Source organism: Chinchilla lanigera, unplaced genomic scaffold (genome assembly GCF_000276665.1).
Source record: "Chinchilla lanigera isolate Chin_1 unplaced genomic scaffold, ChiLan1.0 scaffold00022, whole genome shotgun sequence".
In the NCBI taxonomy this organism is placed as follows: Eukaryota; Metazoa; Chordata; class Mammalia; order Rodentia; family Chinchillidae; genus Chinchilla; species Chinchilla lanigera.
This window is the reverse complement of record NW_004955423.1, coordinates 24,201,096-24,215,433: the sequence shown is the minus strand read 5'-3', so window position 1 is coordinate 24,215,433 and position 14,338 is coordinate 24,201,096. Positions and strand designations below refer to the sequence as shown.

The window sequence follows — 14,338 nt, the reverse complement described above, 5'->3', positions numbered from 1 at the left end:
CTTCTCTACTATACAGGTGTACGTGTAGTAGTCCTAATAAGCACAGTAGTCTGTGTGTGTGTACCTGGGGTGTGTCTGTAAATACGCGTATGAGGATTTGTCTTTAATCTTTTTATTGTGTTTCTGGTCTATTTACATTAAGAGGATCTACAGCTAAAAGTGATGTCCTTTTATTTAAACTAACAGATATTATTAGTGTCTCCTAATGTTTCTGTTTAACTTTCTAGCGTAGGCAATCTTTACGAAACTTGAGGGTGGTTTTCAGCACTCTGTTTTCTGTATATCTTGCTATATGTATTGAATTAGGCCCATGATCCAGATGCACACTCCCTTTGGGGATGAGTCTGTGCTTCCCTGTGAGCTTCACAGCTGCCCACTCAAAGTGGTCACCCTTACCCTCGCGCACTGGTGGGCAGGCTGGAGAGAAGTATCACGCGCAGCACTTTAAGTGATGATAGAACTGGCCAGCTGTGGTCACCTTGCAAAAGAGTAAATGACAGCATGAAAACGTGATGCTAACTTTATGGGTGTGGGACACACCCGTCCTATTCAGCTTGTAATCCGGTACTTTTCCATCGTGAAATATGCCCACCCAGCCCACCCACCCCCAGGAAATATATTTACCAGGCTTGGCTCAGCTCTCCCTTTCCCCCATGCAACTAAGATGAGCAAAACCAATTACAAGTTTAAAATCAACTACTTTAACCACAGGAAATGACCAGTCAGCCACAGAGGCCCAACCTGAAAGCCTGCCGTCCATCAGTGACTTGGACAGCATTTTTGGCCCAGTGCTGTCCCCCAAGTCTGTTGCTGTTAACACGGAAGAAAAGTGGGTGCAATTTTCTGACACGTCCCCGGAACATGTTACTCCAGAGCTGACTCCAAGGGAAAAGGTGGCATCCCCAGTGGCTACATCAGACAATCCAGCCGACTCCCCAGCTCCAGGCTCTCCTGGACCCCCAGGGCTGCCGGGTCCCCCAGGGCCCGCTGGTCCTCCTCGCAATGTACCATCTCCACTCAATTTAGAAGAAGTCCAGAAGAAAGTGGCTGAGCAGACCTTCGTTAAAGATGATTACTTAGAAACAATCTCGTCTCCTAAGGATTTTGGGTTGGGGCAGAGAGCAACCCCACCTCCCCCACCACCACCCACCTACAGGACTGTGGTCTCATCCCCTGGACCTGGCTCGGGGAGTGGTACCGGGACCACCAGTGGTACGTCTTCTGGGTTGAGTGTGCTCGTGTGCCAGGGAAGGGCCATGGCTGCTGCCGTGTAAGCGACGCTCTTCTCCCGCCTGGCTCTCAGCTTCAGGGCTCCTGCCGTTCCTTCCTTGTCTGGGTATCCCGTGGGCCCTGGCATGTCCTTGCCCATCCCACGCTCCCGGTGCAGTCATGGTCCAAGTCTGTGGATGTGTCCTTCCTGCTTTGCACCCCCAGCCCCTGGAGTCCCCCTTCTGCCACTCCGCAATTTGAAGGCATCCGTTTTAAAAGAAAGTGGTGACGTCATTGCTTGACCTTCAAGAACATTCTGGAAAGACAGATTTCACAGCCAGTGGTCTGAGGTCAAATGTCAGGAATCTCGAAAGGGCCTTAGGTTTTATAGGTCAGTGTGGGGAGAAGGTAAAGACTGTTGATTCTTAGTAACGGAGCTGGAAAAAGCTGTACTTTGCTGGTATTAGAGGATTTTATTTTTTAACTGGAAGAGTGAACTGGCCCAATGAAGGTCATAAATAAATGAAGTCCAAGTTTATTCACTGCTTAACCTTTTACTGATGAACTATACACAAACTAGCAAATGTAAACTTAAGATTCCAAGAAATAAGACATGGCCTATGGTTTAAAAAATAAATAATGGCTCTTATGACCTGCTTTTTATATCATGCAGCCTTCTGAAACTAACACTTCCTCTCCTTTTCAAAGCGGGCCTAACTGGGTCAAACTGGGCCTAACTGGGTCAAACTGGGTCTGTTCTGCTCACAGAAGTGGGGGAAGCCATGCTGCAGGGAAGTACTTTGCCAGGCCTCGGGGTTCTGCTGAACAGGGTTGGACCCGAAATGCCCTGTGGTCCTGACATCTTCCTGCGGTGTCCTTCAAACTGCACAAAAAAACTATTACTTCAGTTCAGTAAAGAAAAAAGTGAATTAAATGGGGGTATCCATAGAGGAAAAGGAAAACAGTTAACCTTTCAATTAACAATTTTTTGGTTGGATCTGTATCAAAAGACATAGTCTTCACCACCATCATCAGTGTCTATTGCCTTCTGTTTGGGTAGCATTTAATATTTTAGCAAATGCTTCCATAAGCATTTGTAATTTGGATTGTCACAGCTACCTTACAAGATAGAATGATACCTTATTTAAAAAAAAAAAAAAGAAAGAAACTGAGGCTCAGACAAATGCAGACAAGAGGTGGGTGGATCAGAAGGCAGCCTATCACAGCCTGTCCAATGTGGTCCCGTACCCCACTCCGTGAGGGCAGCCCCCCAGTAACTTCCCAGTGTTACCGAAAGGGAGATTTAAGCTTCTCTTCTGCAGCATGAAGGGACACTAAAAGCAGCTGACTTTCTCTGAGGTTGCTTCAGAAGACTATTTCTTGGATGAGAAATGTCTTATGTGTTTGGGGCTGTTCCTCCAGCACGGTTTCCCAAAGCCGAATGCAGCACCCTCCCGCATCAGTAAGAAGAGTCTGGAACCTCGCTGCCTGGAGTCCAAGTGTCCGACCTGCAGCCTATGCACATGCCATGTATGGCCCTGGACAGCTACTAATGGAGATGCCCCAAAGATTTTAAACTCTTAACATTATGCTTTGATTTTTTACGGTATTTCTAAGGACTCAATTGCTCAAGCCAAAAGGTTGGCTACCCATAGTTTAAAGGTGTATTTCCCATCTCCATACTGCTCTTCTGTCCTCTGAAAATTTACCAACATAATACCCCAAAGAATATTTCACAGTGGAGTCTATCAAAACAGTTCCCGTTTTGCATTTTATTTTTCTAAAGAGAACTTTAGCCACAGACTAAGTCCATTTACTTGGAAAGAGATGGGTATAGGCTCACTATGCAAAAATAAGAAGAGATTATTTGCAGAATGTCATGGGACTTCACTGTCTCTCTGAAGCCAGGGGAGATTTAAGAGCTTTGGAGTTGAGGATGACATTTGAGCTTTGTGATCTTGGGCGAGTTAATATCTCTGAGCTCCCGTTTCTGTTGAGATATAGCGCTACCTTGCTCCAGTGGGGTACTTTTCTCCAAGCCCCATAGTTAGGGCAACAGACAAAGTGCCTGGCATAGAGTAAAAAGTAAAAGCGCAGTAAGGAAGCAATGCAGTAGGTGGCCATGGTGGAGGCAGGGGAAGGTAGAGGAGGGGCCGTGATCGCTAGGAGATTTTATATCCACAGGATTTTACTCAACACAACAGTACAGAGACATACACTCAAGAGTTCACATTTTTTAAAAAAAGAAACAAGGGACTCATGCCCAGGGACTCCAAAGATGAGAGTGATTCTGAGATGGTAGCCTTGGCTACTGAACTTCAAAGTTCTTTGAAAATTAAAAAATCTAGCTTCCGAGATGCTGTTGTTGGACTCCAGAGAGCAGAGTTTTGTGCTGTGGTGTCAGACAGCCTGCAGGCTGGGGAGAAGTGGAGGGGAGAGTTGCCTGGATAGGATTTCCTATAATGTTCTTCGGCTAATTGGAAACCTGTGCGTTCTACCCAAAGTGATGAAATCTCTGAACGGCAACTGCTTGAATATTGATCTGACCACCCTGAGGTCATGGCCGAGAGGCTTCCCACGCACCCCAGACACATACCGAGGACAGGCACCCCTCCGAATGCAGAGACCCCGCTGGTGTGCTGATGGTGTGCATGCCAGCCTCTGTGTGACATCTGTGTTCATGTGCTTGTCATGGGCAGCCAGAAAAGTAAATCTGAAAGTCTCTTCCAAAATTCCCCATGAAAGTCATCACGGGTAAACCCTGCATGGACAGACATCCAAGCTCCTCCTTCCCGAAATAAATCCTCCAAATTTGGTGCCATAAAATGCTCAACCAACATGTAATTCACTTTCTTATCATTTGTCTTTTTTTTTTTTTTTACAGTGAGTGTTTGGGTACATTGATGAAGCTAGCATTAGTATTTTCACACATGGTCAGAAGCATAATTCTCTGATCCATCTTTAAAAAAGAAAAATCTAACATGGATGAATTGTTTTCCTTCATTTAAGGTCTCAAAATTCTCTTCAGTTTTCACCTTGGGCATAAATAAAGCCTCAGTATAAAGAAAAATCAAAAACTTTGTCACAAGCGTGGTGTGTAGGTGATCAAAACAAACACCACCTGCTAACCACCCAAGCGTCATAAGAATGTAGCTTGGTAGCGAAGGATTTACCTTTCAGTGGGTGTCCCATGACAACTAAAGGTAACGAGCTTCAGCTTCTGCCATCAACCATAGATCAGATGAGTACGTTTTTTTCTTTATTCCAAAAGGAAAAAAACCCACATGTGCTGCGGTTTTTAGTGTGATAATTGCAAAATAATAGTAACAATAATAACTGTCCACGATTGGCTTGGTACAGTGACGTCAGTGCTTTCGGGCCCGGCTCCCCAGCCAGTTCTAATGCCAGCCTGTCTTCCAGGTGCGTCGTCGCCTGCTCGGCCAGCCACTCCCTCGGTCCCTTGCAGTGGCAGCGGCGCTCCACCGCCACCTCCTCCCCGCCCTCCGTCGAGACCAAAGCTGCCTCCAGGGAAACCTGGAGTGGGAGATGTGGTACGTGCCCCTCCGCCCATCCCCATCGAGACAGATGGCTCCAATCACGCAGGACCCCAGAATACCCTAGCACAGGACTTCACCTCCTGCTCCCCTTCAGGGCCGAGCGTTAGAGCACCCACAAGCTGGCCTCCCAGGTGGCTTGGGAAGGGTCTCCAGCAGCTTTCAAGCCATGGTGTCAGGTGACAGGAAGAGGACCCTTAGGTCCTCAGCCTGCAAAGGAAGAGGGTGGAGTTCACTGTGCTAAACCCTACAAAGAGAGACATTTCCTTTCCCAAGATTCGTCTGATTCTGTCAAACTCCAAACAAGAGTCGGTTTTTGCCCCTAGTTTGATCCTGGTCTTTGACACCAATGCAGACTAATTGTTGGTGGTTGGCCCTCTGGGTGACCGTTAAGAGGAGAGCAGTGGCCCAATGTGTTGATTGCTGGAGTTCCTCGCACTCTCTTAAGGGCGAGGGGTGGGGACATTCTGTTGGAGCAGTTAAGAGACTTGTGACAGAGGTAAATTTCAATGGCATCTGTGTGCAGCAGTCACAAGCAACCACATCCATGATGCTTGGATCATGGCTCGGCTAGCCGAGCCCAGGACTTTGTGCGAAATGTCTTCAGAGGTGAATGAGCTCTGTACTGCACTGCTTTCTTGGTCCCTGGGGGTTTGTGGGAACACACAGCAGACCCCAGCTGCTCTGAGCCTAGGGCAGGCATTCAGTGTCACAGGCTGTGGAGAGGAGCTCCTCCAGCTCTGGCCCACACCCCCGCATACACACAGCCCACCACACACCTTCCAACGTAGGGTGTGCAGGCAGTCCTCGGGAGGCTCTGAGAGCCCATGTTGTCCTACCCAGGGCCAGGAGACCTTAACAACAGGAAGCAAGTGCGACAAGCTGTGTGTCTAACTTTTCGTCTCTTCTCTCTGCAGTCCAGACCCTTTAGCCCACCCATACACTCTTCCAGCCCTCCTCCGATAGCACCCTTAGCCCGGGCTGAAAGCACCTCTTCAATATCGTCAACCAATTCCCTGAGCGCAGCCACCACTCCCACAGTTGGTAAACAATCTCTCCTCTCTTTTCATCTGTTTGTGGTGTTGATCGGCTGTTTCTTGAGACTCGAAATCCCCAAGCCCTGTGTTTCTGGTTGAAACTGTTCTGCTATGTGTTCTGCTCCTGTCACCTGACTGTTCTCAGCGAAGGAGGCAAAGTGCTTCCCAAATGCACAAAAAGCAAGAATGTGAGCTCCTGGGGTCTGCAGGCCGTTTCTTACGCCGCTCCCCGCAGAGCTGGTCACAAAAGTACAGGCGAAACCATCAGGGAAGGTCCTGTGTTTCATTATTCCTCTGAGGGGAAATGTTTAATTCCAACTGTGCACCACATCAGAAATCATGAAATTGGTTTGTTTTCTGGGCACTTTGCTTTCTGGATGTGAAATGATTTCTCCATTATTCTGGGATTGTCCTGAAGTTGACAAATGGGGTAAACACTGGCATTGTGAGACTTCCACAAATTTTTTGACATTTTTTCCCTAGTGCTTTTTCAGTGATATGTGGTCAATTTTCCCAGAAAAAAAAAAAAATAGTAAGTCATTGCTGGCATTCGAGGGAAATGCCTCTGAGCCTCTTTCCTGTGATGGAAGGGAAGGGTTGAGGGTGTCCACTCCGCTGGACGGGTCCCAGGTGCACATGCCTGGTTTTGCCCCCACCTCCCATCAGGCCCTGCTGCCTGGCCCCTTTTATTGCATGGTGTCTGGAACCCAGGGCTTTCTCACTCCATGTTCCCTGGTGACCTTCCTTTCTCCTGTCTTCCTGTGTCATCCAGACCCCTCCCCACTTCCTCAGGTTACCAGCCAGCTCCCCATCCTGCGCTGCTGCCCCAGGCCGGGGGGAGTAGCTCTATCCAAGCCTGGCATTCTGGATGAGAACCACCTGTTCCCCCAGAGAAACCGGCAGAGGTGTGTCTGCCTCTTAAAGGGCCCTCGGCAATGTCATCTCCATCATGTACTCTCAGTGTGACCATCCCAAGGGACCCTTTAAATTTCGGGGCAATATAGCCGGTGAGCCAACTTTGTGTAAGGTCCTATGGAGTGGCTTACACCGTGTGTGTTTCTTATCTTCGTCATCAACTGGGGCAAGTTAGGATTTCCAGTCCGGCCATGCCTGTTAGCTCATTTCTTTCTGATTTTTTGTTTGTTTTTTTTACATCTCAACTTTATTTCTCTTAACTCTCTCTTACTCTCCTTGATCTGGACATCCCCTCCCCCCACAGTTTTGCTTTCTCAAGGGGGTTTGTCGGGCTCCCCTCCCATCCCGTGTGATTTGCCTTTTTTGGTCACCGAGGAAAGCCAGAGGGAAGAGCCCTGGGGAAGCAGACCCCCAGAGTCCCCAGGTGAACCGCCTAGCACCTCCTCTCAGCCACTGTGATTCCCAGAGAACACAGCACACGCGGAGTATGAAGGAGCTCCGGCTCCGGACCGTGTGTTTCTGTCCTCCCTGCCGCAGAAGTCACAAATGCCGGCCAGTAACTCTGACTCTCAACATGTCTAGAATGTGTTCTCACAAGACGAACCACAGCGGGGTTCCAAAAACCACATAAGAGGACAGGCACACCGCTTCACTGCTGAGGCGCACCCTGACCTCGCCTGCTTGCTTCTGCGGCTTTCGTCTGCTTTCATCTGCCTCCTTCAACCCCCCCTCTCCTGTTCCTCATTTCCTCCTCCTGTGGGTCACCCGACCACCCCTTCTCTCCAAAGTAAACCCATCTCAGGGACAAACAGCAGCTTCTCCTCTCATGCTCTTTCCCGGTTCCTGGGGAGGCTGTGCTTAAGCTTCTCGGCACCCAAGCCTCATCCTGGGGGACCTGGAAGGTCAGCTCGCTGCAATCAGAGGGCCCCAGGGAGGCCGACACTTCCCACAGCAGATTCCCGGACCTGAGGTCTCAACATTTCCCTCCCACAGCTGCGGGACATGGTTGACATTTCCTACTACGGCAGTTGAGCCATACTTGGGACAAGGATATGGGAATATATAAGCCAACGTTAAAGTGATTTTTTTTTTTTTTTTGGTTTTTTTCTGGTACTGGGAATTGAAAAAGTAATTTTTGAGAACTAAATTTTTAACAGCAAATCTAAGCTTTCTACACATATAAGGAAATGTCCCTAAAAGGCTGGGGATATGAAATTTTTCATAACAGCTATAATATAAAGCAGTAAATCTGATACCACATGAGAAAACAGAACTGTCCATATATTGCAGTTTATTGAATTTAAGACAACCTCAATTTAAAAATGTACCCTTCTCTTAAACACAATTAAGAGAAAAAGCTGCCCACCAAGATAAGATGCAATTTTTTTAATATTAATTCTAAAACCCACCCTTATTTTAAACAACAGAGAAAATGAAAAATACACATCAGAATCAGTAAAATACAGTAAACTCTTGTACTAGATAAAGCTCACAAGACCCACACTGTACAATTTGGAAAAACATCAATATTATGAGAATAGGGACAATGTTGAATTCTATTATAAGAAATGAATTCCTAGACAGAGAGTGAATACTAGAAATAATGGAGAGTTATCTCTAATTGTAAAAAAATGTATTACTTCTTTCTTATAAGTGTGAGTGATTTTTTTAAGTTCTTGCAAAGCCTTCCTAAGGACCCCAGTGCAAAAAGACCACAGGAAAGAATTTTTCTTCTCTGTGAATTTCACTGTGAATTATATCCTTTAATTAGTAATTATACATTGTACTTTATATTTTTAACATCCTAGAAATCTGTAATGAACGAAGAGCAATCTTCTGTGGCAACCAAAGCAAGTGTCAGAGGGATTTTGATGTTTCCCTTCGTCTAGAACTCTGAGCAAGAGTGATTTGTATTCAGTAACAGAACTATAACATCTAGAGCACAAACTATTTCCCCCAAGACAGACAGCAACTCTAAAGCTTTCTTTAAAAAAAAAACTGCATCAGCATCAATTATGCTGCACAAAATGATATTTTGTAGGAAGGGCCTGTCCCATAGATCTTCCCATAGATATTATAGGGTTTGCATTAACTTATTCTAACCACTAACGAAGCTCAGTGTGATAATAGCTAACTAACAGATGATATTCTAAAACCTTAAGAAATGACAAAAGGTAGCTTCCCTGACTTATTCCCAAAGCCTAGGCAACCAAGCAAATAGAATATTTCCCAATAAATCACAGGATATTTTTCTATCTCTTTTATGTTCTTAACTTCTCGACATTGTAGATGGGTCTTTGTACAGATTTTATTCAATTTTCTATTAGGGTTGTAATCATACTTTTAAGAGTTGTAGCATTACTTTCTCTTTAATCGCATAGAATAATAACCTCCATCACCTGCATTTCATAGCTGGTGAGAAGAGAAACTGTAACGATGTGACACTGTTGAGGACCAGAGCCATTCATACTATTATGACCACCTCTCAAAGACATTTAGATGCCACCGGATACCATAGCCAGAGATGGGGCTATGAGAGTACTGTCTACAATTCACAGCCCATCACCATCAAAGGCAGTGCAGGGCAAACAGAATCTGGATACTGGCGAGGTCAAACTGGGGTAGTTCCTGCAAAGACATGGGGTTCGTACCGTACCAGGTTGAAAGCCAGCTTCTTTTTCCCGGGGGTGTGCACACTGGGTGATTCTATTGAGCTGTCAGGACCCCATCAGGAGGTCCCTGTGGATGGGCACATGTTTGGCCCCTTGAGGGACTTTTCCCCTGATCCTGACTATGCCAAATTCACAGATGCTAAAACCTGGCCTTTTAACATTTTAGCTCATTCTCACAGAATCACTATCCAAGAGGCACATCGCTTTCTATATCCTAGTCATAGTCCCAGTGTCTTGTTTCCTTTCTCCATGAAAGTCACTCCTGTTGTCCTCTCAGTAAAATGCACTGCTTGATTTCATTTGGAATTTGTTATTTGTGTTTTTGTTTTCCATGCGTTTATGTTTCTTTGGTTCGTAGTGTCAGAAGATGATGTTTTTTATGACAAACTGCCCTCGTTTGAAAGGCGCTGTGACACGCCTGCAGGTATGGTGCTAGCCGAGTGATCTCTAGATATTTAGATTTTAAAAATCCAAGCCATTACCCATCTGAATGCTGGAAACTTCATAGATATGCTCCTCACCTCATGAGCGTCCAGTGCCTCTCGGGTGCACCCTGTCCATTTCCCGTCCAGCGTGGGCCTCATGCCGCTGACGCGGTTTTAAGTGGACGTATTCAAAAGCAGCAGGTTGCATGACAGTTTCTCAGTGAAAAGGTTCGAAACAGGTGAGATGCCATTGCTTCGTGAATTTCCAAGGGAAGAAATGAGTTAACTGCTCAGGATCACATGTCCGGTGACTGCTTGTTAGTTGAGAACAGCGCTGAGTACCACTAGCCCACACTTTCTCTTTGGTACCAAAGTAAAGGGTGTGTTGGGGCCACACGCCTAAGCTGGTTCTAGTGCAGGGGATGGAAGACCTACCTGATCTTCCATGAACTTTAAGCTGAAATGCGGCGCTGGTGTCATTGAAAAGCTCAGCTAACGTTTCAGACAGCCCATAACTCTGAGTTTATCTTTCCGGAAACCTAGAAGGGGATGACACTGAAGATGAAATGGTTACAGCAACTGCTGAATGACAGTTTGCCCAAATCAGTGCAGTTAAAAGATGCTGGCGCCCCTGCATGGCCAGGAAGATTCCCGCTCCAGGCACGCAGCACCCAGTGTCCAGCTACGCACCACGGCACCCATCCCCTAGGCTTCCACGCTTTGCCTTTGCTTTGTGTTTCCCCAACTAAATACACCTAGACCGCCAGCCTTCCCTGTGTCCCTGCACGCTAAGGGCATGCAGTGCCTCCACCCTTCCCCAGAGTGAGATCAGTGACCTGCTCTGTAACTCATGTTTTGTCCTTCTCTCTCCCTCTCCCTAACCTTTCCCATCCCGCTTCAACTCCTGGCCATACAGAGAATGAACAGCCTTCCCTCGTTTGGTTTGACAGAGGAAAGTTTTATTTGACTTTTGAAGGTAAGTAGTGCATAGCATACCAGATTCTAATTTATACTGCTCGCATCCTCCTTCCCCCGTGGCATTTTAAAATCCCGGTTCTCTTCAAAACTTCTGATCTCTCTTTCTATATTGAAAAAAAAATGCTATGGCTACTTAGAAAATTTTAACGGCTAAAGAAAACATTACATAAATTTGGTTTGTCTGTGATCTTCAATTTTTCATATTGAATAAACCAAAATGAATTTGCAGTTAATATTAGTTGCTTAATTAATTATGATCAATCAAAACCAAACAAAACACACCTTTTTGACCAATGAACTTAACTCTGTCAACCAGATAGAATATCCATTATAGTAAATGGTAGATATGTGTATATATTCTTATAACAAGGTATGCCTAGGAGATTAGAAAAGTGGGGGCTGGGGTTAGTAGGCTTGATTTGCACCTGAAATGACCACAGTAAAACAGACAACTCTTGTTAGACTTGCCATTTTAGGAGAATATGGAAAATAGACAATATGGTGTCAAGTTTTTAAACTCAGTGTTTGGTAATTTGTTATATCCTGAATTAAAGACTAACATTCTTCTGTTTTATATTTGTTTTAAATCATCTTAAGCGGTCTGACATTTGATAATTGTGAGGGGGATTAAGTCATTTAACTTAATTAATGGGCCACCTCCCACACAAGGACTTATCATATAAGTCTACTTGCTAGATTTTTTTTTTTTTGTATCAGGAATTGAACTCACAACCTCACACTTGCCAGGCAGGTGCTGTGCCGCTGAGCTGTATCCCTGGGCCACCTAGTTGCTAGATTTTAAATACTTAAATTTAATCCTGAGGTCAAAAGTTGGCCAAGAAATGTTCTATTCTAGAACTGAATCTCAATATTGAACTTGTCTTTATGTTTAATAGCATCAAGTGGAATTTTCCTAACTCAGGTGTCCAATTTAATGCATTTTAAAGAACGAGAATGGCTCGTACCGTATATATGTAAATGATCATGGCTTTTTTCTCCCAATAGTGAAGTTTGTTTGTAAGACAGCCCTAGGTACAGGAGCCCTTAGCTCAGAGTAGCTCGGTAGCTGTAGGAAAGATGGTCTGATTTCAAACTTTCAGATACTCCAATGTCATTTCCGGCTTCTGCAGTGGACAGGTACTGGGCAGCCTTTTTGGTGAGATGCCTATTTTCCTTGTGATATCACAGCCTTTGTCGCCTTAACTCATTAATTTTATAATAACCAAAATGCAAGGTCCAGAACATATGACCTCCTAAACCTTGTTTGAATGAGGTGGAATTAGAAAGTGTTCAGGTACTTTTTTTGACCAGCACATTCCAGAAGAAGAAGCTAAGGCTGAGCAGGTTGGGACAGGAAAGCATTAGACTGTGGTTCTACCGACAGGGATCCTGAAGCTTTGCTGAACATAGGCCTTTTATAAACAGCTTCACTGACATTGTAATCTATTCATTTTAAGCTGGGAAAAGAAAGCGTGCTGGGTTAGGAATGGTGCCGGCATTTTAAATTCATCCAAGGGCATGTCCTGTTGAACCTATCAGCTGTCCTTCTGAAGTGAGAAGGAAAGATATTTCCATGACAAATGGGTCTGCCAGACATTTGTACAAATTCCTAGAGGTGTGAACATCAAGATGTTTCCACAAATGTGCCATCCCACTCCTGGGTTAGACATTTGTACAAATTCCTAGAGGTGTGAATATTAAGATGTTTCCACAAATGTGCCGTCCCACCCCTGGGTTAGCTTCTGTAACTGCAAATCTCTCTCACATGTGGTGGTGAAAAAATGAACAACTGCTTGTCACCAGAGGTTTCTGGGTGTCCTTGTGTCTCACACCATCATGACCTTAGATCTTCAGCCTCTCACCTCCCATGCAGCTTCCTCCTGAACACCCCAGCTCCTGTGTGTCAAGTTCCTCCCCGCCAACACCCGTCTCTAGTAAGCATACCGTATTACTTGGGTTTGCACACCCAGATACCGCCATCTTTGCCAGTAATTTGGGTGTAATCACGGGGGAGCCTTTAGCTCGGTCCACAATCTGAGCTAATCATGCACGCCCACAAGCTCATGTCGGTCACACAGCCATGCAAGGGTATGCTACTATCATTTACATCTTAGGAATGAGCAGAGGCTCTGAGAACGAGGTAACTGTCCCCAAGTTATACAACCAGTCAGAGGTTAAAAGGACCCTTGGGAGTTAGTATTAAATCATGTAAGCAATGTTTGTAGTCATTATGAATGTGCAGGGTACCACTCAAGAACTATAGGGTCTTAATCAGTTAGTGTCTGAGTCTATGTTTTAGTATCTTTAAAATGGAAAGTATAAGGCAAGATAGTTAGCTAAAATCAAATACTTGTTTATTAAGGTACTATGCAATGTGAAAGATTTGTGTGATTCAGACTTTGAGACTGCACTCAAACTGAACGAGAACTAAGAGAACAGATCAGCACTAGGTTCTGTGTCCGACAAGCACCTTTTTCATATTTCTAGTACTTTCCTTCTCTCTAATGTGACCTGTCAGTCCTCTGGCAGTGACTGAGCCCAGAATTGTCTTGTGTGTCCATCAGACTGGTTGATGGTGCATTTCTTCCTCTTCTGGCCAGGGTGCTCTAAAACATGGAGCAGTTTCTGAAGTATCCCTCGCTCACAAGAAAATAAATACAGTCCAACTTGGACAACTTTTGCTTTGCTCCAGATTGAAGCATTTCTCTGCCCAGAGAGGAAGGGATGAGTCCTGAGGGTGCGCCGCACTTGTCCACGGCGGAGGTCAGTTACAGACTAGGATTCCCGGCTACTTGGGTTGCCAAATGGAAAACTAACACACCCAGCTTGAAGTCTTACAATTTTGAAAACTGAGGTATAAGTTAAATACCTCCCTAGAATAGGGAAATAAGGGTCTGAAAATGAAAAGAACAGAAATGTTAGAGATTGGCTCATTTATTCCCTCATTCAGAGGCTCATAACTATTCCAGGAGCTCTGCTTAGCTACCGGCATCTCTGTGGGGAAGATGGTGGTCAAACAAAATGGCTTCCAGAAGTCACAAGAAACTGAAGAGTTTAGCACTTCCTATAAAAGACACATGAGAGCAAGGCCATAGAAGAGTTGCAAAAATATTTCAGAAAAGTATGAAAGAGATTTTTGTTACCTAGGAAAAATCTGGAATAAGTTCTTGGAGGAAGAGAGACTTGAGCTGGTTGACATTCAAGGACAAACAGGACTTCAAAAAGCCAAGGTGGTCCTGTTTGAAGGAATAACCTAAACAAAGGTGTTAGGGTGGGTCATATCCATGCGGTACTCAGGGACGATAAGCCACGCAGGGTGAGGACTGTTTGAAGAGATGAACTGAAAGCTAAGTGGAGGTCGGAGTCTAAAGAGACAGGGTCATATGTTTACTGGGAGAAGGAATGTGAATTGCAAGCCCTATGCAAAATGGAATTTTAAGAATTTTTTGAGAAAGAAAAGTTAGGTTTTGATCATTAGAAGCAAAGAGAAACTTCATTATCTAGGTAGTATAAGCCCAAGATAAGTGGTCTAGGGACATTTGGGAGGC

The 14,338-nt window shown here is 45.1% G+C and overlaps 1 protein-coding gene across 5 annotated transcripts in view; it reads left to right on the top strand.

The window, feature by feature from the left end:
- Sgip1 (SH3-domain GRB2-like (endophilin) interacting protein 1) overlaps positions 1-14,338 on the top strand; it is a 197,766-nt gene that overhangs the window by 137,733 nt on the left and 45,695 nt on the right. For 3 of the 5 annotated variants that reach the window (XM_013514518.1, XM_013514517.1, XM_013514516.1), the window contains 5 exons: positions 712-1,212; positions 4,630-4,760; positions 5,681-5,807; positions 9,746-9,811; positions 10,729-10,788. In XM_013514518.1, the coding sequence (XP_013369972.1) occupies positions 712-1,212; positions 4,630-4,760; positions 5,681-5,807; positions 9,746-9,811; positions 10,729-10,788 (885 nt within the window). The remainder of the gene's footprint in view (positions 1-711; positions 1,213-4,629; positions 4,761-5,680; positions 5,808-9,745; positions 9,812-10,728; positions 10,789-14,338) is intronic. The other 2 variants (XM_013514520.1, XM_013514519.1) reach the window with 2 other exon arrangements.